Source organism: Amia ocellicauda, chromosome 16, assembly GCF_036373705.1.
Source record: "Amia ocellicauda isolate fAmiCal2 chromosome 16, fAmiCal2.hap1, whole genome shotgun sequence".
NCBI lineage: Eukaryota > Metazoa > Chordata > Actinopteri > Amiiformes > Amiidae > Amia > Amia ocellicauda.
Window position 1 is genome coordinate 29,947,229 of NC_089865.1, and position 27,352 is coordinate 29,974,580.

A 27,352-nucleotide genomic window follows, 5' to 3' on the forward strand; every position below is an offset into this window, starting at 1 on the left:
GACACAAGATGAACACATAACACGCATGCTATTCCGTTCTATTTCCTATTGTGTCATTTACACTTCTTTTAGATTGAAACTTACAGAAATATGCTCAAGGCTATGGGGGAAAGATCATTTAGGCAGCCATGGTTCCTTGGATACACAACCCTTTTACAAGAAATATATATGTATGTGAACTAATTACACCAATCGGGGGAGGGGGGAGAACAAGCTAGAAAACCACAAAGTTATCAAAACACTTCTTAATGTGAATCAATGGAAATTGTCATATTCGTGATTTGCCAGACGCTGTAATCTTTGGTTTCATTTTGGTGCAAAACTTGCTTTCATATAACATGGAATTTTTTTAAGAGGCATGAAAGCAATCGACCTAATTTAATAAAAAATGCCTCCCGATTAAATATTACTTGAGTAACATTTTGCATTGTAAATAATAATTAAGTAAGATGGGAACATGCTTTTTTTTATTTTTTTGGTTAGAGATGTTAGTAGCCATTGGCAAAATTCTTCAGCTTTATAATCTAAGATGAGAACAATTACATGACGGAAGTGATATGTTAATTAAACTGAAAAGTAACTTGAGCAGAAAATACACAAATGTGAGCAGGCAGAGGGAGGAAATATTTGAGGCTGAAATGGAAACCAGTGTTATCGACCATGGCACAATATACACAGTTTTCAAGTAAAGTTATTCATGAAATAAACAAAAATCCCCTAATTTCTTTACTCAAGTAATTATTGCATGCTGGTTATTTACTGGCATGTTTTTCAATTTGGAATGGTTTTCATGTCACAGTTCTCTGTATTTGATAAAAAGTAAGTGCAACTTTGACATACTGTAATAAAAAAATCAATAAGGTACAATACAATAAATACAATTATATAATCAACATACACCGATCAGCCATAACATTATGACCACTGACAGGTGAAGTGAATAACACTGATAATCTCGTGGATCGGACTTGTTTGTCCAGCACATCCCACAGATTCTCGATTGGATTGAGATCTGGGGAATTTGGAGGCTAAGTCAACACCTTGAACTCGTTGTTGTGTTCCTCAAACCATTCCTGAACCATTTTTGCTTTGTGGCAGGGCGCATTATCCTGATGAAAGAGGCCAATGCTATCAGGGAATACCGTTTCCAGGAAAGGGTGTATATGGTCTGCAACAATGCATAGGTAGGTGGTACGTGTCAATGGCAGGACCCAAAGGTTTCCCAGCAGAACATTGCCCAAAGCATCACACTGCCTCCGCCAGCTTGCCATCATCCCATAGTGCATCCTGGTGCCATGTGTTCTCCAGGTAAACGACGCACACGCACCCGGCCATCCACGTGATGTAAAAGAAAACGTGATTCATCAGACCAGGCCACCTTCTTCCATTGCTCCGTGGTCCAGTTCTGATGCTCACGTGCCCATTGTAGGCGCGTTCGGCAGTGGACAGGGGTCAGCATGGGCACCCTGACTGGTCTGCGGCTACGCAGCCCCATACGCAACAAACTGCGATGCGCTGTGTGCACTGACACCTTTCTATCAGAACCAGCATTAACTTTTTCAACAATTTGAGCTACAGTAGCTCGTCTGTTGGATCGGACCACATGGGCCAGCCTTCGCTCCCCAGTGCATCAATGAGCCTTGGCCGCCCATGACCCTGTCGCCGGTTCACCGCTTTTCTTCCCTTGGACCACTTTTGATAGGTACTGACCACTGCAGACCGGGAACACCCCACAAGAGCTGCAGTTTTGGAGATGCTCTGACCCAGTCGTCTAGCCATCACAATTTGGCCTTTGTCAAAGTCGCTCAGATCCTTACGCTTGCCCATTTTTCCTGCTTCTAACACATCAACTTTGAGGACAAAATGTTCACTTGCTGCCTAATATATCCCACCCACTGACAGGTGCCATGATAACGAGATTATCAGTGTTATTCACTTCGCCTGCCAGTGCTCATAATGTTATGGCTGATCTGTGTATGCATTTACAATTATCAAGGTTACATTCATCCTTATTTATAGAATATGCTATACATGTAAAATCTTGCAATTTACAGCACTAATTTGGATTTGCATTTTTTACAAAATAAAATTGAAATAAATTAGCTCATGTTTTTTCTCTATTTTCATAACTATGCATACAATTGTGAACTTTTGTCAATATAGCATATTTCATTCAAACTACATTTATTTATGTAAATAAAATCCTTCATATTTTTTAAAGTTTTATCTCCAAACACATTGTGATGTCGACCTCTTCTGAAGTAAGCATCACAAAATAAATTGGTTTGCCGTCAAGATGAGATGGGAGTGTTAGGCACTTTCCTGTTGAACACATCCTTCTAATACAGAAGTGTACTAATGATAAACAATCTATTCACCAGGTTTTGTGTTTTAATGTGTTTGAGTTGGAGAGGGTTGATGGATTTACCATGCTTGTTGTGCTCACCACCGAACTATACACTCACCTAAAGGATTATTAGGAACACCATACTAATACTGTGTTTGACCCCCTTTCGCCTTCAGAACTGCCTTAATTCTACGTGGCATTGATTCAACAAGGTGCTGAAAGCATTCTTTAGAAATGTTGGCCCATATTGATAGGATAGCATCTTGCAGTTGATGGAGATTTGTGGGATGCACATCCAGGGCACGAAGCTCCCGTTCCACCACATCCCAAAGATGCTCTATTGGGTTGAGATCTGGTGACTGTGGGGGCCAGTTTAGTACAGTGAACTCATTGTCATGTTCAAGAAACCAATTTGAAATGATTCGACCTTTGTGACATGGTGCATTATCCTGCTGGAAGTAGCCATCAGAGGATGGGTACATGGTGGTCATAAAGGGATGGACATGGTCAGAAACAATGCTCAGGTAGGCCGTGGCATTTAAACGATGCCCAGTTGGCACTAAGGGGCCTAAAGTGTGCCAAGAAAACATCCCCCACACCATTACACCACCACCACCAGCCTGCACAGTGGTAACAAGGCATGATGGATCCATGTTCTCATTCTGTTTACGCCAAATTCTGACTCATCAGACCAGGCAACATTTTTCCAGTCTTCAACTGTCCAATTTTGGTGAGCTTGTGCAAATTGTAGCCTCTTTTTCCTATTTGTAGTGGAGATGAGTGGTACCCGGTGGGGTCTTCTGCTGTTGTAGCCCATCCGCCTCAAGGTTGTACGTGTTGTGGCTTCACAAATGCTTTGCTGCATACCTCAGTTGTAACGAGTGGTTATTTCGGTCAAAGTTGCTCTTCTATCAGCTTGAATCAGTCGGCCCATTCTCCTCTGACCTCTAGCATCAACAAGGCATTTTCGCCCACAGGACTGCCGCATACTGGATGTTTTTCCCTTTTCACACCATTCTTTGTAAACCCTAGAAATGGTTGTGCGTGAAAATCCCAGTAACTGAGCAGATTGTGAAATACTCAGACCGGCCCGTCTGGCACCAACAACCATGCCACGCTCAAAATTGCTTAAATCACCTTTCTTTCCCATTCAGACATTCAGTTTGGAGTTCAGGAGATTGTCTTGACCAGGACCACACCCCTAAATGCATTGAAGCAACTGCCATGTGATTGGTTGGTTAGATAATTGCATTAATGAGAAATTGAACAGGTGTTCCTAATAATCCTTTAGGTGAGTGTATATTTGAAACCTAAATCTGTTGGATTATTTTTATAATAGTCAATTTCAGGCTTCCATTTTTTCTCACAGAAACTCTAATCATCAGTATTCAATTACCTGCTTTATCCAATCTCATTGATGGGCCTTTCATTTACAATTTTCCAATCAATTGGCCTTATTTATTTTGAGGGGAAATAATTTTAAGTGAGTTGCATATTATATTCTACAATTCTGGACAGATACCATTAAACCCAAGTTCTTAAGTGTTCCTACCACCTATTCCAAAGCAGATTCAGCGATATAAAAATCAGGAAAGACAGCTTGATTTAAAAAATATATATTTAAATTGTCAGTAAACAGCTGAATAAGAGGTTATTATTATGGTAATCTTTACAATTAATACAGTTATATATCAGTTATATTGAATATTAGTTACATACTAATTCCTTCTTAGTTTCCTATTACTAGAAAAGCTTTTGGATTATTTTAACAGTCCTCATCACCCAGCGTTTATTTCACAGAATTTGTTTATTTTGGTCTTGGTGACTTCGGCACTTTTTCATGTAACCGTAAAGTTGTTTTGGCGACTGTTGAAGTTTGCTCTGCAATATAAACTTGCTTTGCACAGCTACCAACGTGTCCAAAAAAGTGACCACCCACTCATTACTGGTTGCATAAACGTAATCTAATCTCAATCTGCTCTTCTCAAATCATGTCTCATTCCTTCTCTGTCATCTTTCCCGACATCGTTTCATGACCCTGCACAACACGAATGACTTTGCAAAGAATAAGAAAAGAAGCATGATTAAGCACATTTTCTTCTGAACCTCGCCCACAGGTTCTGTAGTGGCATTCATTTAAAAAAAAACTAATCATGTTCAGTGGTTAAAAAAAAAACTGCTTTTAAGGCAGTGACCAGTGACCAAAAACCTTTTGGACTGTCACACTATGTAGACATTATTTTAATTTGTGGATATTAATTGGTTATTAGAATGAACCAGCATGATACAGCATATTCTGTGCCACTGAAGTGATTTGAGAGTTATACATTGCAGTTCAGAACACTAATGCCATTCAAGATCCTCAATAAACAAAACCTTCAATCTCTCATGACAGCCAACAGAGTTAAAGGCAACATATTTCTTTAATGGTTTTATCCTGTTCACTAGCTGTTACACCTTGACCTAGATGTGTTGCATTACCTGAATTTTCTTTAATGAATTAGCAAAGAATAGACCATTTCTTAGAAGCACAGTCAGCATTTTATTTTCAGTTCTTTAAAACAGGATGTTAGCAAGGTTCGAAAAACCAGGCAGTTGTTTCACAGCCCTGTTTTCATGTGGTATGGGGTCAGACGTTTGTTTTTGTAGCATCTCTTAGTTTCGAAATCCTAGGTGTACGTCTTGCTTCTACACCTGACCTATTGTTCCGGTGCCTGGTAAAACAGTCTTTTCCTCCCATCACTGACGCACAAGACCAAATACGGTCTGTTAACGAAGGTGCATGTCACTTCGGGCTCTCCTTCACGTTGACAGAGCTCCTCAGTTGGCAAAGATTCTCTTCTTCATGAACTCCCCCTTCTCTTCTTCTGGAAGCTCAGCAAACTCATGTTCTGGCACCTAGAAAACAAAAAGTTACATATTTTGGGAAATCCAGCCATAATAGAACAGGGAGGAAGAGGGAAAAGAGGGAAAGAAAATCTCAAGCTTGTTTGGCCAAACCAGACACATACAAATTTGTTGTTACACAAATTTGGATCACACTTTACAATAAGGTACTATGATTCCTCATGAATTAATATACGAATACCACAGGATAAACACAAATATGTCATGCACTTATTTACGTGCCTGTGCATCTGAGTTTTTAGGTTAATCACGTGTATAACAGGGTTAGGTTTAAGGGTTAAGGTAAGTGTGGATTCATGTGATCAACATCAGAACTCAGATAATGCTAGATTTATGTGCTACAGAACAAAGATTAACTCACCAGTACAGTGTAATAATCCAGCGCTTCAAGGTGCCTCATCTTCATGGCCAGTTTGCCCCTGGGTTGGGTGGTACCAAGACAGAAGGAGGAAGCAGAGGGACACAGGACTGCCACTCTGCAAGACCGGTCAGAGGAAAAATAGGCAAAACATGATCTGGAAGTCCTATTGCAAGTGGGGTTTGTCCTCAATTGCTTATACTTTCTGTTAATTGGTTGACTAGACATCTAAACATTTCCCTGAAACATACCAGGAATAACCAGATTCTAGTCTGAAGGGTTGCAAGGACTTAACTAGTTAAGTGGAATACTACATTTGTATAATACTATGTTTATTTTGTTGTGCAAGCTACAGTGAACAGCACTCTGTGATGGAATATGGAAAGGCATCCATATGGCAATGATCTACAGCATCATTGCCATATGCATGTGTGTGACTCGCCTTCTCAATAAAAATCAAAGTCCCCATTTCAACTTATCTTGCAGAACAATGCTTGTATCTTGTTATTCTGCAAGAAATTATAATATCTTATCTTATAATTAATATATTAGAATATCACAGGGCCGATGAGTCATTTATTCTCACAAGTTGTCAGAACGAACTGTTGATTCCGGCTGTCTGTCGTACTCTCACCATTACTGAAGCCTTTCAAAGATAATTGAAACCGCCCAAACATGACGCCCTTCTCAGTCTGCCATTGGTTTCAAATAGGAAACAGACAGAATGCTGTTAATCGAGTGCTGCTATTAAAATCAAATGTTGTGCTCAGATGTGAGAGTGGCAGAACAGAAAGATATCTGAAATGGAGCGCTGATGGCACTCAACATATAGGCTGGGATCTAGGGGCTGTGCAGGCCCCCATTGAGTGAATCATCATCCTACGACCACTAAAGGTACTAGAATAAAACATCCCATCCACTTCATGAAACTATAATTCCAAAGACCCAATTTAAAATGTATTTCAAACTACAGAGGAAATCACAAAGCCCAAAAAGTGTATTGGGCATTGCAAATGCATGTTAATAAAGGATAGTAGGAGCACGAATAGTAGTAGTAATTTAATAGTAGGATAGTTTTTACAAAAAAAAAAAATACGACCAACAAAAATCTAGATATAAAGTGGCATTCACTACTAAACTACTCTCAAACTGATTTCAATAAAAAATACCTCCATTTGACAGCTATAATTAATAATTTCATAAAATAAATAAGCAAATACAAATGTAGCTAATTTTCTGTTAGGTCTAGATTAAAATTTAAGCCCTACAATTCAATTCCATTAATTAATTTAACAATCGATCTAAGCCTAGACATAAACAAATATACGCAATAATGATAAAATATAATTATATTGTGTGTACGACACCACCCTCAAGCTCCACAATTTAGCAAGTCAGCAGACCACACGCAAATTGCTTTTCCGGAACATATTTGTTTTTATTTTTCTAATACAGTCACCAATTTAAATGTGAGTTGCCTTGCCTTTACCTGTCTATGTGTAAGAAATGTAATCTAGTGCTTGATTTAGTGAGGACTGGCAGTCACAATTATACAAGTATTAAGATTTTATGTAAATATCTCCTATCCTAGGTATTGGAAAGATATGATACACCCATTCACATTCTTATAGTGCACATCTATTGAAACCCATTTTATCTGCAATTCTATCCTACAGTGAGGGAAAAAAGTATTTGATCCCCTGCTGATTTTGTACGTTTGCCCACTGACAAAGAAATGATCAGTCTATAATTTTAATGGTAGGTGTATTTTAACAGTGAGAGACAGAATAACCAAAAAATCCAGAAAAACACATTTCAAAAAACTTATAAATTGATTTGCATATTAATGAGGGAAATAAGTATTTGACTCCTTCGACTTAGTACTTGGTGGCAAAACCCTTGTTGGCAATCACAGAGGTCAGACGTTTCTTGTAGTTGGCCACCAGGTTTGCACACATCTCAGGAGGGATTTTGTCCCACTCCTCTTTGCAGATCCTCTCCAAGTCATTAAGGTTTCGAGGCTGACGTCTGGCAACTCGAACCTTCAGCTCCCTCCACAGATTTTCTATGGGATTAAGGTCTGGAGACTGGCTAGGCCACTCCAGGACCTTAATGTGCTTCTTCTTGAGCCACTCCATTGTTGCCTTGGCTGTGTGTTTTGGCTCATTGTCATGCTGGAATACCCAAACACGACCCATTTTCAATGCCCTGGCTGAGGGAAGGAGGTTCTCATCCAAGATTTGACGGTACATGGCCCCGTCCATCGTCCCTTTGATGCGGTGCAGTGTCCTGTCCCCTTAGCAGAAAAACACCCCCAAAGCATAATGTTTCCACCTCCATGTTTGACGGTGGGGATGGTGTTCTTGGGGTCATTCCTCCTCCTCCAAACACGGCGAGTTGAGTTGATGCCAAAGAGCTCAATTTTGGTCTCATCTGACCACAACACTTTCACCCAGTTCTCCTCTGAATCATTCAGATGTTCATTGGCAAACTTCAGACGGGCCGGTACATGTGCTTTCTTGAGCAGGGGGACCTTGCGGGCGCTGCAGGATTTCAGTCCTTCACGGCGTAGTGCGTTACCAATTGTTTTCTTGGTGACTATGGTCCCAGCTGCCTTGAGATCATTAACAAGATCCTCCCGTGTAGTTCTGGGCTGATTCTTCACCGTTCTCATGATCATTGAAACTCCACGAGGTGAGATCTTGCATGGAGCCCCAGACCGAGGGAGACTGACAGTTATTTTGTGTTTCTTCCATTTGTGAATAATCGCAGCAACTGTTGTCACCTTCTCACCAAGCTGCTTGGCGATGGTCTTGTAGCCCATTCCAGCCTTGTGTAGGTCTACAATCTTGTCCCTGACATCCTTGGACAGCTCTTTGGTCTTGGCCATGGTGGAGAGTTTGGAATCTGATTGATTGATTGCTTCTGTGGACAGGTGTCTTTTATACAGGTAACGAGCTGAGATTAGGAGCACTCCCTTTAAGAGAGTGCTCCTAATCTCAGCTTGTTACCTGTATAAAAGACACCTGGGAGCCAGAAATCTTGCTGATTGATAGGGGATCAAATACTTATTTCCCTCATTAACATTCAAATCAATTTATAACTTTTTTGAAATGCGTTCTTCTGGATTTTTTTGTTGTTATTAAGTCTCTCACTGTTAAAATACACCTACCATTAACATTATGGACTGATCATTTCTTTGTCAGTGGGAAAACGTACAAAATCAGCAGGGGCTCAAATACTTTTTTCCCCTCACTGTATATTGTGCATTATTTTTAAATTCTTACTGAGCCACTAGAGGGCTGTACAGTCACCCACTGAACAGTTTTGTGAGAAAACCAACATTTAAACTCTGCTGTCAAACACACAAGAGCACCTAGACAGTTAAATCAATGTCTGTTTGCAGGCTTAAATGCCCCAAAAAGCCACCACATTTATTAGAAAAAATATAAAATTATGATTGTCTTTATATACAGTGTTAATAATTCCATGCAGAATAACTATTAGTACCTTTGATAGTCTTCGTGAGCAGTGGTATCATTTTCTTGAGTCAAAGAGCAGATGTTTTTCCGGTCCTTGTCAAGTGTAATTAGAAAATCTGAAATATAGAGCATGCGTAGGTTCCTCAAAAGTTGGGTTTTTGAACAGCGAATCTCAGGCCGATTCAACCATTTTCAACTGTACACTTACCTATGAAATACCCATTGTCTAAAAGCACCGCTTGCTGGAACGCACCCCTTCCCAGAATGCTTTGCAAAGTACCATGGAGCCCAGAGTTCACATTGAAAGTCAAAGAGGGGGGCCGCACAGGGCTGATGGTTGTTGTGGTGCTGATAGGGGGACAATCCAGCTGGATGCAAAGATTGACGTAGTGCAGCATGTGCTCGTTGAGACCCGAGAACCTGGGATCTGCAAAGGAAGTGGAGGTTGTTGTTAGCATCAACATCTCTCTGCAGCCCTCAAACCTACGATTCCTAGAAAGGGGCTGTGGATTTGTGGTCTGACCTTGGTAGAGAATCTCATCAAAAACCTCCTTCTGAAGGAGCTTGTCCAGGGATGCCTGAGGGAAGTGTCCCAGTAGACAAAAGGAGAAGACGGCCCTCAGGAGCTCACCCGGGATGATCTTGTGGAGGTACGTCTCCAACACATTGGTCAGACTCTCCAGAAACCTGCCGTAGAACAGGAAAGTAACTTTGGTCTCTCAATGTCATTACACCCCTCTTCACTTCACAAATCCCATGCTCTTTAGATGTCGACTTATCTGCTATCTAGTATGTGTTAAGATGTCATATCTTGAAATACAGAAGAGCTCTCTTTTGGGGCATTTACAGTAGCCACGATTGGGACAAAGGGTTATGCTTCTAAGTTTAATAACTTCTAAAAATGATAGAATGGAACAGAAATAACACAGATCCTTGCCTGTTACACCAGTACAAAGACATAAGGACATATAAAACAAAATTTTAGGGACTGTGCTTTTGTATTTGACAATCGATAGATAGATTTGATTGGCAATATAGGGAGGAGAATATGCTTTGTCACCAGAATGCCTTAAAATGCAAAAACTGTCCTGTGTCAGACCCAACATCTGTATAGAATCCCTTTGGATTGGATAGAAGCCACAGACTCTTGTATAGGCCAGCATCATGTGCAGCTTATCTCCAGCTTTTAACTTCATGGACTAACTTCGTACATTCAGCTCAGTCAGGTCAACATCAAATCATTAACATTGCAGACATTAACAACGAAAACATTTCAATACATAAACAAATCTAACAATCAGCACAGCAAAAAAGTGCTGAAAGGACCTACTTTTGCCTATGGTTCTGAGGAACATAGTTAAGCAGTGAGTATGCTTTCAAAATGTTCAGGACATCTTTCAGAGTCAGAGAGTCTGAGTCATCCATCACCTTCTGTGCAAAGGTGTCCATTAAAGACACATGACAGAATCCCAGCTCTTCAAACAGCAGCAGAAAGGTGACGACCTGCAAATACATGGCATAGTTAATACTACGCACCCAACTGTCTTTATGTCATAAATATTGAGAGTTCATTTTAATAGTATTTTTAAACTGGACCTGTATACCATACTCAAAGTACCTCTTTAAGAAACCATGGAAACATTGTCTTGCCCAACACAAACATCTTATTACTACTCTTCTGTGGCTTTCAAGGGTACCACTGAACTGGGGTACTCTAACTGGCAACTAAGGTACAAAGGGGTTATGTAGGAACTCAAGGGAAAGGGGGATAGGGAATAGGATAACAGGACCAGATCGATCACAAATGGGTACAAAGACACAGATAACCCTTTCCATTAAACTTTGGATCAATTTTAGCCATGCTTTTACATGTTGTATTTGACACATGTGAAAATAAAGCAAATCTAGGAGCGAGTCTGACCTGCTTGGTATTCCACATGTCGAAGGTCGATGCCAGGTAGTCCCCTGTGCTGGAGAAGAGGGTGTAATTGTGGTACCGCAGGTCTCTGCAGGACTTAAGCAGGTATACCAGCCTCCAGAAGGGGATCCTGTGCATGTTCTCTGTACAATGACAAAATAAAAACTGCTGAGGAAAGACTCATTCTGAAGAACTCACATCTCCTGACTAGTGTTCATCATGGATGGTGAAATATTTTGTTTGTGTACCAGGTAGGTTAAACACCCACCAGAAAGACAGATATCAGTACACACATCAGGAACACCACCAAGACAAAGACTTTACCAAACAGTAATTTTACCCTGTCTTCACCTTGACTATAGCTAGCTTGTTTTTTAAAATATTGATGTAGCATTAAAAATCACAAATTCCAAGAACCTGTCCAATTGTATAAACTAACATACAAGTTATAAAACCTGTGTGATTATAGCATGCTACTTTATAAGCGGTTTCATCTGCTAATTAACCATCTCAAAACTACTCTCTAACTAACATCAACTCTAGTAACACACGACCAGCACCGAGACATTTGTTCCCGAGTCCCTCCTCGTTTTTTTCTGCTGCCTTACTGTCATTAATGAAGGCCACATAAAAAATGATTGACAAGCATTTCCTGCAAAGTGATTGGCTCCATCAAAAAATATTGACAGTTACTCCAATGGCCAATGCCAGTGCTTCAAATCCTGTGTGGGCGTAGTTGCCCAGGGAAGGAGTGGAATTCTAAATAACACAAGCGCGAGTGGTGTACACTCACCTAAAGGATTATTAGGAACACCATACTAATACTGTGTTTGACCCCCTTTCGCCTTCAGAACTGCCTTAATTCTACGTGGCATTGATTCAACAAGGTGCTGAAAGCATTCTTTAGAAATGTTGGCCCATATTGATAGGATAGCATCTTGCAGTTGATGGAGATTTGTGGGATGCACATCCAGGGCACGAAGCTCCCGTTCCACCACATCCCAAAGATGCTCTATTGGGTTGAGATCTGGTGACTGTGGGGGCCAGTTTAGTACAGTGAACTCATTGTCATGTTCAAGAAACCAATTTGAAATGATTCGACCTTTGTGACATGGTGCATTATCCTCCTGGAAGTAGCCATCAGAGGATGGGTACATGGTGGTCATAAAGGGATGGACATGGTCAGAAACAATGCTCAGGTAGGCCGTGGCATTTAAACGATGCCCAATTAGCACTAAGGGGCCTAAAGTGTGCCAAGAAAACATCCCCCACACCATTACACCACCACCACCAGCCTGCACAGTGGTAACAAGGCATGATGGATCCATGTTCTCATTCTGTTTACGCCAAATTCTGACTCATCAGACCAGGCAACATTTTTCCAGTCTTCAACTGTCCAATTTTGGTGAGCTTGTGCAAATTGTAGCCTCTTTTTCCTATTTGTAGTGGAGATGAGTGGTACCCGGTGGGGTCTTCTGCTGTTGTAGCCCATCCGCCTCAAGGTTGTACGTGTTGTGGCTTCACAAATGCTTTGCTGCATACCTCGGTTGTAACGAGTGGTTATTTCAGTCAAAGTTGCTCTTCTATCAGCTTGAATCAGTCGGCCCATTCTCCTCTGACCTCTAGCATCAACAAGGCATTTTCACCCACAGGACTTTGTAAACCCTAGAAATGGTTGTGCGTGAAAATCCCAGTAACTGAGCAGATTGTGAAATACTCAGACCGGCCCGTCTGGCACCAACAACCATGCCACGCTCAAAATTGCTTAAATCACCTTTCTTTCCCATTCAGACATTCAGTTTGGAGTTCAGGAGATTGTCTTGACCAGGACCACACCCCTAAATGCATTGAAGCAACTGCCATGTGATTGGTTGGTTAGATAATTGCATTAATGAGAAATTGAACAGGTGTTCCTAATAATCCTTTAGGTGAGTGTATATATATATATATGAATAATCGCAGCAACTGTTGTCACCTCACCAAGCTGCTTGGCGATGGTCTTGTAGCCCATTCCAGCCTTGTGTAGGTCTACAATCTTGTCCCTGACATCCTTGGACAGCTCTTTGGTCTTGGCCATGGTGGAGAGTTTGGAATCTGATTGATTGATTGCTTCTGTGGACAGGTGTCTTTTATACAGGTAACGAGCTGAGATTAGGAGCACTCCCTTTAAAAGAGTGCTCCTAATCTCAGCTTGTTACCTGTATAAAAGACACCTGGGAGCCAGAAATCTTGCTGATTGATAGGGGATCAAATACTTATTTCACTCATTAACATGCAAATCAATTTATAACTTTTTTGAAATGCATTTTTCTGGATTTGTTTGCTGTTATTCTGTCTCTCACTGTTAAAATACACCTACCATTAAAATTATAGACTGATCATTTATTTGTCAGTGGGCAAACGTACAAAATCAGCAGGGGATCAAATACTTTTTTCCCCTCACTGTATAAATTAAAACTCAATATGTATTTATGGCACAAATATATGGAGCTAAAGCTAAATTGCATTTCCAATTGCACTTTATTTCCCCCAAAAGAAACACAAACACATTATCTAGACTAAGTCGGCTATAGGCTACATACAGCCCACTATATATAGCTTCATATTATGCATATAACTGGGCAATAATTCCTACAACAGTCTATATTCTGTTATGTCATAGCATTTAATGAAACCTTGCAGCCAACAATTTGTACACTGTTTTTTTACATTATTAAAAATGTTTTAGCTATCAATTTGTATCCATGTACACCAGAGCATTTGCCACATTAAAAATATATTGCCAATGTAAAGAACAAAAATGTAAAAAAATGTGTGGTTATGAATAGTTACAAAAGTAGTCAATACATTGATTTTTTCACATTTTGTTCCCCTTAGTATGGTATATCCATAGTTAGTACATAGCTGGAGTAGGACTAAGTTAGTCCCTCCTCTAGAGGGCAGCAGCAGCAGTGATTTTGTGGTTCGTGGCAATGGAGACTTTTTTTTTTTTTGGTCGCAACTGGAGACTAACTTCAGCCACCAAATTCTTTGCAATCGGTATTTAACTTGTGGACTAGTTTAGTATGGAGCTACATACTAACCATGGGATAATCTCAAGTAAGTGCGCTGCTTTCAGTTTATTGCAATTGACCCATTAGAACAAAATAAATTAATAAAAAAAACAAATATGCAGAAAACTAATATCAAATAAAAAATTGAATATATCTCATGTGCATAGACTGCTGAGTAGCTTAGTATAGAAGTGGACTGAAAATTAAACAAACAAAAAAACAGTCCCAATGTCCATATTAATATGACTGGGATAACCCCATGGAAATCTTAAGGCTTTCTGGGGTATAAATAAGGTCAACTGATCCCTTGATTAAAATGTAAAGCATAATATAGTCTACAGACTGTATTAATTATGGTTTTATTGGTAACCTAAGACGTTCTAAAGCCCTTCCCCAGCCTTTTTTCTTCCCCAGGGGGGCTTCAACCTCAATACAAATATTTTGAATGTGTGTTGGTTTTCCACACTTTTTGTAATTATGTGTAAATAGATATGCCATGTACATCATCTATAGAACAAATATAATTAACTTTGAAGTTTGGAAGATTTAGGATGAAACCCCACTTACCACTAATCTTCTGACTGCATATATCCAGTAAAGGCTTCGATGTGAATTTCATTGCTGCCAGCGTTGTGAACATATGCTGGGAATTGGTCAGGGAGAACTGATGCATCGTAGACAGAGCCTTTTCCTGTGTTAAAATTGAAAGCAAAATATATAAATATTAAATGATATGTGCTCTGAGATACAAATTAACACATACCAGCATATAATCAATAAGTTATGGCATTATCAGTAGCGTTTCCACATTTATTCCCAGAAAAAAGGAAGCTCAGATCCTTGGAACTGCATAAACTTCACATATTACATACATTATTATTATTATTATCTGAACAGAAGTGTCTTAGAATCATCACCTATATATCTCAGCTATTAGAATTATTCAAGAAGATTTTAAGAAAGCAAAGCATTGATTCACTGTGAAACATTTCTTGAGAGCATTTGAGATAGAGGAAAAGTGGAATAAAAAAAAATAATAAAACCAGCTTTGTGACCAGAAGGCCTACCTCTAGCTTTCTCTTCAGAGAAAAGGGGGCGTCTTTCCCAACACACCTCATCATGCTTTGCAGAGCAAACACGTTCTTAATTTCGGGGATGCGAATCTCCACAAGCAGCCTGGGAACAGTTTATTGTAAATAAGTTTATGTAAAAGTTTATTATTTTAAATGGAGTGTAACAATTTTTAAATATTCCCTCTAGAACTTCCCCTCTGTGAGAAGCTTTGGAAACAAAAAGTCCTAACAAAGCATTTAAATTCAAGCCACATCTTACCTGACACCACTTTTCAGTGCATCCACATTCATACTGCTCTCCATTTCTTCCAGACAGTTAGCTAAAATGGACAGGGCCTTCTCATCAAAGCTATTAAGGTGTTCCTGCAGTGAATAGAAAATACTCAAATTCTGCTGCAACCACAACATTTATCAGTCATTACAGGGGAACAGGACATCATTATTATCCATCCATCTATCAAGCTTCATGAACCTTATAAGGTTGGGATTGTTAGGATACAACAGGGGTTTTGTAGACTAGTCCTGGATCATGCTGCTAGTTCTTAATTGCTTATTTGAGAAGTTCTTGAGCTTAAGAAGCTGAAGCATGGGTTTATTTAAACACAGTGTTAGGATAATTCAGTTGCTGCAACATAAATTGTTATTAAAATGCAAGGAACATCAGACAAAGAGATCCTACAACAAGGGAGGAGACACTAAAGACATTGAGTGTTGAATCTATTACCTGAGCCACCCTGAGGAGAGTCTGAACGACCCGGCTCTGCTGCGACACCCCCAGTTTGAGCAACGCCAGCAGGCTGTAAGCCAGGTCGTCATTCCTCATCTTCTGGCTGTCCTGCATCACTTTCTGGCACAGATGCTCAAAGACAGGGTGCTCGTAAATCAGCCTCTTCTCGTAGCACCTCTGATCATCCGACATCTTCTTGATAGTGTCCCAGATTCTGCTCAGGCTGTTACTCACCCGCCTCCTGGTCAGGGTGTATTTGCCGGCCATGTCCAAGATGTCGGAGGGAGACTGGCAGGCTCTCAGCAGTTCGTAGAAGGAGGCCTCTTGCCTTGCTGGCTTGGCATAGGGTGGCTCATGCTCTTCAGAGAGCGTATGAAGGGAACTTGTCATAGCTGCATTAACAGCCTCAGACTCCCTAGGGTGCCCTGAGCTTTGATCCTCTCCTTCCGTCTTTGGAACCTGCCCTGGTCTCTCATCCTGTCCATAAAACCTGACCGAGGTGGTCCCAGCTCTGGCTGCACAGCAACCAAAGGAACTGTCTTTATGGTGAAGATTGTGAGAAGCAGAAACCCTCAGACCAAGCTGCTTTAACTGTGCTATGCTATTCCTGGGTCCTCGGGAACCAAAATATCTTCGACAAGAACTACTGTACAACAGTAGTGCTTGTCTGAGCAACTGATTACACTGCATGTGGATATTCATTTTTCTAAGCAAAGCTGCATGAATTCACTGTGATCTGAATTTCACCAAGCATTACCTAAAAATAGGACACAGAAATTAGAAATGAGGTACTAAGTTCAAAACAGAAAAAAAATGTATAAAACAGATAAGAGCAGTTTATATTATTTTCCATCTGTGACATACTAATTATTTAGCCATAATGACTATGATTAGGGCCTATATTTGTTTACTTAAAACTACTGGATCAAAACTCATCTACCACAAACCAAAAACCTAAAACAAGTTATAATAAAAGGAGTATGTGGTGAAGTAAATATGTGGTGCATAGAAAAAGGTCTGACACAAAACAATGTCCTATGAAGAGGTTTATCACCACAAATGCATTTAAACTGCAGGCAAAGCTCCTCCTTTGGAGCTGCAACAGAAGTAGCACAATAAGTTTGCCTACATGCTTTGTAACTTAAAACTTTAACATTAAGAATATTATCTTACAAAGCATCTTTATAGGCTGCATATCTTATATAAAAAAAATACAGAACATTGTATTGTTGTATTTTAATTGAATTAGACTAAACCACATCTCATGGCATACAGTTGACAAAAATGTAGCCAATACAGAAGGAACCAGGAAGTAACCAAAGAGATGCGAATCTCAGGTTAATAATGAGCATACTACTACTACTACTACTACTACTACTACTACTACTCTCATCTCTTGGACAAAGTGTAGCATTAACTAATTGCTATTGATTATAAAGTCCAGAATTCCGTTATCAACATTTTATATTAATTAAAAGATACAACCTCGACCATATTCACGAGTTGCTAAACCGTTTTTAACGTTACATTTAGCCTAGCTGGTGATGCTAGCAAATTACTACGTTTAAGAAATTGAAACTGAGATCTTTAAAGCAACATTAAAACAGACAGCGTTACGTTTTTCTTATCCGAATAACCTCAACACAACATTGTATGAGATTTGCATCAAAAATAGAAAAATAATTCTTATTACTGTTAACCTTCAAAAAATCCATCCTCACCATAAGCGCGCATTGACTCTGGGCGCAGCCATGACAGTGCTGGTCACCTGCTGAATCCCGGTCTCTCGCGATACTTTACAGACGTGGACTTCGCGTTGGCGCTGCCTTTTGCTTTTTAAACAGTTTATATCCATGCTTATGTTTTTGTCTTATAAACGTAGAAATACATAGGGACATTTGTCTTAACATCTGTAGTTTCCAGGTGCCAAACATATCCATCATTTCTCCATGTGATGCACAGTCACGTTGTTTCCAGTCGGAGGAGACATCATGTTACACCACTGGGTTACTAAGCAACCCAAATAAACTTTAAACACAAGCGAAATGGCCGGATTCGTGCTGGCGGGTAAGAGAAACAACGGAAAACCTATTGATATAAACATATTAACTCAATGCACTTATTTTTATGATTACAATATTTTTTAACTAAATTAAAAAAGAGTAATATGTGAATTGTTTGTTACGGAGGCGGAAATAAGCGCAGTAGCTATTTTAAATCCCATCTGCATTAGTTTATATGTTAATTACTTAGGTTTAATAGCGATATATTTAATTATGACAAGGACACGAGCATTAATTGGAGATTGTCGATTTTGCAAAAATAAGTGCGTGAATAAATAAATGCCAACAGCACTTTTTAAAAGTGTACACAGACAGATAAGTACTTGCTGATCGTGATTAGTGTCATGTTGCATTTATATCATGTTATACAAGCTGAATGAACTATGCAATTTGACTGTAAATCAGGTGTCGAATGAGGTCAAATGCAGTGAAATCTAAGCCACATTTGCAAGTCTCTAGATCATTACTTGCTTTAAAAACACAGGACCTTGTGACCCTCAACAAGGAATATGACTAAGAAACACTGTTTTATTTCATAGACAAGTGGCCTACAGTATACATCATTTTCCTTTGTTTTCTTTAGGTAAGGCAGACTGTCCTTACTATGCTAAAGCTGAGCTGCTTGCAGATGTCCTTCAGAGAAACCTTCCCAGCTGTAGCATCCACAAGATCTGCAAACACCCAGAAGACTGGGAGGTAAGAATCTGTCAGACTAACAGAAGGAGGATTTTGACACTTCCCATAAAGTTATGCTTCATCCAGTGATAGTTTTAAGATAATTTACTTATTTATAGCTTAGAATATTACTGTCAAATGTAGATGGGATACCAGGGGAAAAGGTGATTGTAAACTTTCATAACGATAAGCCCCTTCTTCAAGCATGGATCTGCAACACAATATATCAACAGTATAAATAACCTCTGATGTCTACGTCTTTCCCAGCAATGGCTTCAGGACACTTGTGAGAAGAACGGCTGGAAGCACAAGAGGTCTCCTATAATATGGAGAGAGCTCGTCGACAGAGGAGGAAAAGGGCTGTTTTTAGGCAGCTTTAGTGATTTTATGGAGCATGCACAAGTAGGACTCATGTAACTGATTCTTGTATTTTGTTAAGAAAGAAATTTATTGGAATGGATGGCTGATCCCTAAAGTCCAATTAAATTAGTTTGATTTTAACTGGCAGTAAAGGGTACAACAGCAGTGTACTTTTAATTTACAGCCGTTAGTTTGCAATGTGGTTCAAGTGTAACTTCAATGGGTAACTTATCACTCTTGAAATCTTGAATCTCTTGAAACACAAACACGATTCCCAATACAGAAGATTGAATGCATTGAATGCATACTCCAACTGAAAAAGCAACCTGCACCTCTTTCTTCTCAGGGATATTATGGCATTAGCTCAGACATGATGACTGATCTGATGATGAAAATTGCAACTGAGAATTTACAGACCAAGAAAGATATCATGGAGGAGGAAGCTTATTACAAGAGTCTAATTCAGCCTTTGCACGTATGGATTACCAGGTAGAGTGGGCAAAGAAACAAGCTGTGATCTAAAATATTAACCTAATTGCAGGTTTGAACATATACTGAAGCTTGTGTTAAAGACTGTATTACTTTACAGCATTGGCTCTAAAAGTGTGGCCCCCAGACCAGTCCATGACAGTCCTCTGGGTGGTGCATGGGTTGATCCCAAAATAATGACATTGTTTACACCTTTAGTTAAAATCCAAATCCTGATCCAAATGAAATCTGAGAAAATACAGATTAACTGTGAAGGAACTAAAAAGTGATAAACATTTACCTCAGAGAAGCAGAGCAAAAGAAAAAGGCATGGGAAGGTGTTTTATTGGTGTACATGGCTCAGTGTCCTGGCATCCTACCACCAGTGTAGTGTACTGTTATTGTACGACACCACCTTTCTTCACCTGAACATGGGCTTCCTGTCAGCTTTCAGTCTTCCTTAAAAAAACATTTTAGTTGGAAACATTGGGCAGCATATCGGATATTCTAAGCCATAGCAAAATATATTTCAAAATTTATGCAAAATTGAAAAAAGATAACCAGAAATATTAATTGATTAAGGATTGTTTGTTAATTAAGGATAGATTGTTAGAGACTGGTTTATACACACAGAAATGCTGATTTTCTCTCTGTGCTCAGGGAAAGAAAGAAACAGGTTTTAGACTTGGTGTTTGACATGCTCTAGATTTGTTCATTCTGCATTCTCACTGTGATTAGATCATAATTTAAAGCCAACTGTTCTCTTCTCTCAGCGCTTTGAGTCCAGCATGCTATCACCTCATTCCCTTGCTGGGCCACAGAGGAGTCTTTATGGAAGGCAGCATCAGTCTACACCTTCTGGACACCAGTGGTCGAGAAGAGGAGCTTTGTAGTCTGAAGATGGAGACTGTAGATCTGGCCTTGCCTCTGCTCCATGAGGTCAATGTCCATACAGACCTCACCCAGGCTTTTCTCCATGCAGATGTGGTCATCGTTCTGGACGATGTACAACCAGAGGAAGAGCCGGTCCCGAGAGAGAGCGCCATCAAAGAAATCTCAGAGCGCTGCCGATGCTACGGCCAGCTCATTGATGCCCACTCCCGTAAGGGCGTGCGGGTCATCGTTGCTGGGGATTCCTTTGTCAATTTAAAATGTTACACCTTACAGCAAAACTCTCCTTCTGTCTCCAAGCATCAGTTTGTTGCAGTGGCTGCTCAGCTGGAAAATGAAGCAAGATCAGAACTGGCAAAGAAATTAAATGTGAACAGTGCAGGTGGGGCTGATGTTGAATTTTTATGTTATATTTGAACATGTTTTTTTTGAAGGGAAATGAGTCAAGACGTGAAGCAACTTTGAAAGAACGGGGTACAGCTACTCAATGAATGATATATATTTGCCATTGGCATCAGTTATTTACAAATGGGTAAAGTGACCCAATTAAGCATGAGTTTTACATATTTTCTTATAGATATGTGAATTGCTGCCCAGTAAAGTGGTTATTAAATCAAAAATTAATCTCTCATCTAAACACTTGTGGTAAATTTTGTCATGAATTGACTAAACTAAATTAATTTATTTCATTGCAAAAGTGAAATGGGCTTATAAGGTACATATGTACCCTTTAAGCCCACGTGTCCCAAATAAGTCCACAAGGGTTTTAACAGTAAATTCATTATTGAATTCAGACCTCAAATAACCAACCTAACCATTTAAAATGGTGTTTTAAATTATCTGGGACTAATTTCCATCACATGGAATTGTTGCACTTGTAGAGGCAGTTTGCTCTGCTGGTGTGCTGGCTGTTGGGGTTGGGGTCGAGGCTGTTAGGGCTGTGAAAGTCTGTACAGGTGCTTCAGAAAGAGCAGCATGATTTGTGGACACTTGTCTGTCCACCCAGCTCTGGCTCACAGGGAATATTCCAGTGCTCTCTAAGCTACTGATGTTGTTCTCTCAGCGGAAAGCACATCTAGTTTTGCAGGGAATCCTCCTTTCAAATTTTGTCCGTGCTAACACAGGAATGGCAATGCAGTTCTTTCCTCCATTACCTTTTGACTAGGGATGCACTGATTGATCGTCCACCAATCAGTATTGGGCTGAAATGGCAAAAAATTACTATATTGGCTATCGGCTGATTGCTTTAAAATGGCCGATATTGCTGACCAATATTTCTGTCTGATGATGCTGCTTTTATTGCGTCTTTTAAGCATCCGATTTGTTCAACACTTGTACCTTTAACAAAATATGAATGACGCACATGAACTGCAATGCAGGTCCCCCCCGACCTGCTCTCGTTCCATAGGTTAATAAATAAAGGGAAAATATTAGTATCAGGATCCGATCTTGTTATATGAATATCGGATATCGGCCCAGAATTTTCATATCGGTGCATCCCTGCTTTTGACTTCACCAAACACTGACTTGAGGATGTGGGTGAGGTGAGATGGGAGACGGTCAAGCACAACCTCATTTTCTCTGGCCTTGGTCAGGGAAATATCTGAGGCATGACTGTCAAAAATGTAAACTCTTGGCAGTCCCATGTGAAAGATCTTTGACAAAAAGAGCTTCTCAAAATACTCTGCTCTTAGAATATTACATTATTCTTCTCTGTCCATCCGTGATCCACACGAAATTCGCAGCAAGCTTCCATCATGTTATTGCAGTCCCTATAATTTTTTCTGTGTTTACCCGTTTTGTCCCCATAATGAAAATAAGGTAAGTAGTTAAGTTCATGAATGAAAATTATGTATTCTGAGTAATGGTATCTAATTTAAGGCTTTTTTATTATGAGGTACAATGGGTTCTGGGCTTACTGGGCTTATTAAGAACAACAGTGGTCCATGGGATATTAACCTCAATAATTATTTATTGAGTTAATGTAAACATGTAATATCTTTATAAGAAATAAAATACATTGTTTTTTACAACTGAGACCATGTTTATTATTGTTGGTAGAACAAATTCAATACTTATTCTGCTTTAAAGCCATGTGCTATAGTTTTTCTCAATGTTTGTTGTTCTACTGCATCTATCTCTGTGTGACCATCATTCTGACAGTGTCCCACGCTCGCTCCGGAAACTCATTAAATCTATATTTTCAAATACAAAATATTGCTTTTAAATCATCATATAAGGTTTAATTTGATTTTCTAATCTCTTAATTTTACAATTCTTATCAACACTCACCAAGTTTGGTCACCAAATTCAAGGAAAATGATACAGCTGTGATACAGATCCTTCTAATATTTCCTGTATTTTTTGTATTTCAAAATAAATGAGCAAGTGGGCTTATATTGTATGTGGGCTTAATTGGGTCACTTCCCCTAAAAATTGTATGAGTAAAAGACTCCATGCAATTTACGAGTAAAACCCCCCAATTACAACAAAGCATCAATAATTTCTTTGGTCAGGTGGATTTCACCAGTGAATTACATTTGACAAAACAGACCTGCAGTTTGTTTCCTGTTTTTTCATTTTATTCTCAAGCGTAGGAAGTCATCTACTCATACTGTTTTTCATAGTGAATAACTCTGACACCAACGTAAAACAGTTCCATTTATTAATTCTCTAGTTACCCCAGTTTTCTACTTTCACCTGAAAACAACAACCAAAAAGAAACGCTTTTTCTAATTTTGACAGAACTGAAAGACCTTATTGTGTGGGGGAACATCAGCGGAAGCTTTTACATTGATCTTCAAAGAGCTAAGGTCTTTAGATATGATGGCGCCATATGGGGACCCCCAGAATTCTCCCAGTCAGTCTTGGATGTAATATATGACAGGTACTGTAAAACCTGGACTAATCATTTGTCTAATCAAACCTGCCAGGCAAACAGATGAAAGCACCAGAGACTATTACACTTCAAGCTATGTTGAATAGCCTCAAACAGCTAAGTGCCACATCTAAATGGACAACCATAATTTGACCCTGAGTTCTTAAGCAATTTAAATAATGATTTTCCTTATTACTGACCCTTATCTGTTCTCCTAGGTCTTTAGCAAAGTGACAAACGAAAAAGTCCTACCCTCTTAGATCACATTTTGGACACTTTTTGTCCAAATTCCTTTGTTTTTTCATTTATGCTTTGAAAGAGATGATGAACTCCGTCTGATGTCTTCATCTGTATTCGGCTCAGAACTTTTCAACTCTTGTAAGCATCTCCTGGAATGGTGTAGCTCTGCCTCAACACTATATTCCTTTCTCATTCACAGCACATGGCTGGAGACTGACTTCTTACCTTCCGTAAGTTCTCATCACCAGACTGTGAAGGCGAAAATACAATGGCCAACAGGTCTCTCTGCAGCACATGGGATAGCTACAGTCCTGCAGTGCTGGAATCAGGATTCACCAATGGGAGAAGTCTTGTCCCTTGGAGTCCCCAGTGAAGGTAAAAAGAGACTCTTGTACAAGCATGTGTACATGATTAAAGCATCTTCCTCACATTGTCATCCCACTGAAGAAATTCTGTATCAAAATAATGATTTTTGCCTTCTTAGTAGAGTTTGTCCTTGTATTTAAGAGGCTTGTCAATAATTGTACTGCTATTCTGTCAAAGACACTTCTATAACCCCCAATAAAGGTCAGGTTGTTGATTTGTCTTTTACAAGGGGTTTCAGCCATTCAAAGACAGGGCAATTCTGACACTTTCACCAAGAAGGCATTTCTGGGAGTTGTTAATTCTAACAAAGTACACAGTTACTGTGCCGCATACAGCAAGTCATATAATCTATGAACACACCAAAGCAATTTGAATTTCTATTTTAGAAGTTAGACTGAACAAGCACTTAAAATCACTCATAACATGGATAATTCCACCAGAAATATAGAAATACAAACGTGGTGATAATTATTTTCCATTAATTTTCCAGAAGAGCTCTCGATCTACCTGTACAGACATAGTCACAGGGCATTTGAAATTCCAAATCACTCGTTAGACACGTTTCAAGTCTGATTGCCCACTCTTACTACAGAAGGGGGTGTGTCTCAGCATGTATTCATCACTGAGATTAAATATTTGGCCTGGTTTTATATCTGACCTGTATCTTCCACGGGTGAGGTGGGAAGCTCAGTATAAATTGACACGGAATTACCCAGTTCACAATGTGTTACGTAACATGCTGTGATATTGAAAATACAGCTGTTGTCCTATAATCAACAAAGTTACAGTTATTTTTAAATTTTAATTAACTCACACCTTATCTGGGGAATCAAAACAAATTAGAATCATCTTTATAATGTTTTAGGTGTGTAACACAAACCCGAAAAATAAAACATGTGCAGTGGAAAGTAACCACTCCTTTCATTTGAAACTGTTTTTGGGTGATTCATTTACATTCATACATATTGTTCATTAGACTCTATACGTATTTATCAATTATCTTATCTGAGTTTGTTGAACAGTGACGCAGAATAGAGAAAACTAAAGATTCCACTTGACTGAACTATGATAAGACAGTGTAATCTTTACACTGAAAGTCAAATGCTAATATTCCTTAAGTGATTCATGTGTATGGAAATATAGTTTGTGTTGAAACTGAAATTCAGCCAAAAAAAACTTCAGTTAGACAAGATCACTACTGTATAATACAAATGTCCATGTGCTAAAAACATATGAGCCACAAACGGTAACACTATTTTTACATGCAAAATGTTACCAAAAAACACTATTGTACTTGATATAATCATTAATGCTTTTACTGCAAAAAAAAATCTGAAAAAGTCTGATTTCTTAACAACACAATAGAACAGGTATCGAACTAACTATATAAGATATGTGTGAAAAGCAAAGGAAAGTGATTAATATATTTTATTATTTAGAATAACATAAATCATGGTGACATGCATACATTGTTAAGACATTGCAATGGTTATATCTGGATAATTTCCCTGGTTACTTTCAGGACAGTTTGAAATTCCCGAGGGACTAGTCTTCTCCATGCCAGTGAGATTTCAGGCTGGGACCTGGAGAGTACTATCAGATATTGAAGTCAATAGCACATTGAAAGAGAAATTGAAAAGTGCTGCTAATGAGCTAATAGCTGTAAGTACAAAATGTTTTCAAGGACTGTCACTCACCAGATCAGCTTTTGTACTATTAAGACAGGAGAACATTAACTGGTTGACAAATGTAGCACACACAAATACTATATATTTTTTGACACTTTCATATCATGATAATAGTAAATTAATTGTATTTTATAATGATAATTGAGTGCCAATAGTGTGGAAACCATATACTTTTCATAACATTCTTAAGAATATTCAACTGCTGGTCTACACAGATATAGGTAGGTGCAATTAAATGTAATTCTCAATGGAATTTTACCAGCTGTCATTAATTACACATAGACATTTGCGTTGTGTTTGTATTGAACCTAATTCATTTTCACAAGCCAGTTAGAACTATATACATTATTTTAAATGTATATTCTTACCAACATGATAATCAATAGTATGTTTTTATTTAGCCATGAAAATAGCACAGTATTGTATTTAATGTGAATATATTGTATTTATCTGAATCTGAAATTCCCAGGAGAACAAGATCGCCTTCGGAGAAAAACAACTCTGACAAGAAGTTTGAAAAGCTGACTGAAAGATATGATGTGTGATGAAATTGTTTCATTAAAGAAAACAAAATCACTTTTAGTCATACTAAAATTGTGTTTTAAATGCATTTATGATGTAGAAGATAAAACTGAACTGAATAACTTCAAAATGTTTTTACTTGAAGTATCGGATATATAAAGTCATCAGTTTACCATCCGTGAATTAAGTTTTCATCTAGAAATTGTCAGTTAGGTAGAAGCAATTTCATAATGAATGCAGTTGTAGCGTGAGCCTTGATCACTGACTGACTATAGTTACATAATTTTAAGTATATGGCCACAGAAGTACTCTGCTGCACTTGTTAATCCTGCAACAAAAGCTGGTCTCTGCCATACACCTGAATAACAAAGTCTACACAATTGTTTTTTTGTATGTACTGTATACAGAATTGTATTACACAAATACTGAGTGCTTAATGTTCTGCCTTATAATGGGAGTCTTTTAATTGCATTAAATATTTCCATAAAGAGTTGTTTAATTTTGGTTAAACAATGTTAAAATAAAATAAAATAAAAACATACTCATTACAAGATGTATAAATTCATGATTTATATGTTTATATTTTCAGTATTTATTTACATCTATTGAAATAAAACCCCATAGAGAATGAAGTATAACTAAATAATGAGTAGTAGTAGTAGGTGATAATAGTGATTAGTAATAATGATAGTGATGGTAAACAATTTACAGTAATACCCAGTTATGTGTGAAAGAAAATCACGACGCAAAAGAAGCCAACTTTACCATAAACCCATGTATAATTGATAATGTGTTACAGGACATACTAACTCATAACATTTGAAGGGACTGGGTAAAACCCAGAACACCGGAACAATGGAAAATGTTACAAAGGCATCGAAAATAGAAAAATACTTTTTATTTGGCTTTCAGCAACTTGTGTTTTAAATGAAAATATTTTAATACATTATGTAAATAATATTAATAATTAACTTTAAAAATAATAATAATAATAATAATAATAATGTACACACATTTTCTACAATTTGTTAAACTGAACAGAATTTGTGAAAGTAAGTGGTCCAGTAGTGCTACAAAATATTCGTGCTGTGGAACTATTTCTGGGAATAAACATTCAAATTGGTATGTTTAAAAGAAAGTCCCCAAAATAAATGTAGGTCTGATTGGCAGAAAGGGTCCACTTTTAAAGTACTACACAATGTTATGCTGGGGAGCCATTTGTGGAACTGGGAATAGACAGTCAAACTGGTGTCCCCCATGCCACAATTTATTGTCTTTATATACTACTACTACTACTACTACAAATAATAATAATAATAATAATAATAATAATAAT

General features: G+C 38.5%; 2 protein-coding genes across 5 annotated transcripts; one reads left to right on the forward strand and one right to left on the reverse strand.

Moving 5' to 3' along the window:
• Window positions 1-4,865: 4,865 nt before the first annotated feature.
• On the reverse strand, window positions 4,866-17,675 carry fastkd2 (FAST kinase domains 2). Of its 3 annotated transcripts, none has more exons than XM_066687324.1 (12): window positions 17,587-17,675; window positions 15,863-16,622; window positions 15,398-15,501; window positions 15,133-15,241; window positions 14,633-14,756; window positions 11,016-11,155; window positions 10,425-10,597; window positions 9,618-9,781; window positions 9,303-9,521; window positions 9,123-9,210; window positions 5,616-5,730; window positions 4,866-5,245 (listed from the first exon to the last, which is right to left on the reverse strand). In XM_066687324.1, exons 2-12 carry the CDS (start codon window positions 16,565-16,567, stop codon window positions 5,168-5,170), a joined length of 2,019 nt encoding a protein of 672 aa, XP_066543421.1. In that variant the 5' UTR covers window positions 16,568-16,622; window positions 17,587-17,675; the 3' UTR covers window positions 4,866-5,167. The 3 variants fall into 3 exon arrangements, with proteins under 3 accessions (XP_066543421.1, XP_066543419.1, XP_066543420.1); XM_066687322.1 differs by having other exon boundaries at window positions 17,566-17,644; XM_066687323.1 differs by having other exon boundaries at window positions 17,559-17,623.
• Window positions 17,676-17,781: 106 nt separating this feature from the next.
• mdh1b (malate dehydrogenase 1B, NAD (soluble)) lies at window positions 17,782-26,560 on the forward strand. 2 transcript variants are annotated; one of them, XM_066687325.1, is made up of 9 exons: window positions 17,782-17,932; window positions 18,512-18,624; window positions 18,871-19,005; window positions 19,310-19,452; window positions 20,205-20,704; window positions 23,068-23,209; window positions 23,640-23,815; window positions 25,329-25,468; window positions 25,964-26,560. In XM_066687325.1, exons 1-9 carry the CDS (start codon window positions 17,911-17,913, stop codon window positions 25,997-25,999), a joined length of 1,407 nt encoding a protein of 468 aa, XP_066543422.1. In that variant the 5' UTR covers window positions 17,782-17,910; the 3' UTR covers window positions 26,000-26,560. The 2 variants fall into 2 exon arrangements, with proteins under 2 accessions (XP_066543422.1, XP_066543423.1); XM_066687326.1 differs by lacking the exon at window positions 18,871-19,005.
• Window positions 26,561-27,352: the final 792 nt, after the last annotated feature.

What these genes read in the sequence shown, in the direction of transcription:
- mdh1b (XM_066687325.1), top strand. Translation starts at nt 17,911, where the DNA reads ATGGCCGGATTCGTGCTGGCGG. An exon ending in ATTAAATGTGAACAGTGCAG is followed by an intron (nt 20,705 to 23,067) that starts GTGGGGCTGATG and finishes TAATTTTGACAG; the next exon opens with AACTGAAAGACCTTATTGTG. An exon ending in CCTTGGAGTCCCCAGTGAAG is followed by an intron (nt 23,816 to 25,328) that starts GTAAAAAGAGAC and finishes GGTTACTTTCAG; the next exon opens with GACAGTTTGAAATTCCCGAG.
- fastkd2 (XM_066687324.1), bottom strand. Translation starts at nt 16,567, where the DNA reads ATGAATATCCACATGCAGTGTAATCAGTTGCTCAGACAAGCACTACTG. An exon ending in CTCTGAAGAGAAAGCTAGAG is followed by an intron (nt 14,757 to 15,132) that starts GTAGGCCTTCTG and finishes ATTTTAACACAG; the next exon opens with GAAAAGGCTCTGTCTACGAT. An exon ending in GCTCACGAAGACTATCAAAG is followed by an intron (nt 5,731 to 9,122) that starts GTACTAATAGTT and finishes CCGGTCTTGCAG; the next exon opens with AGTGGCAGTCCTGTGTCCCT.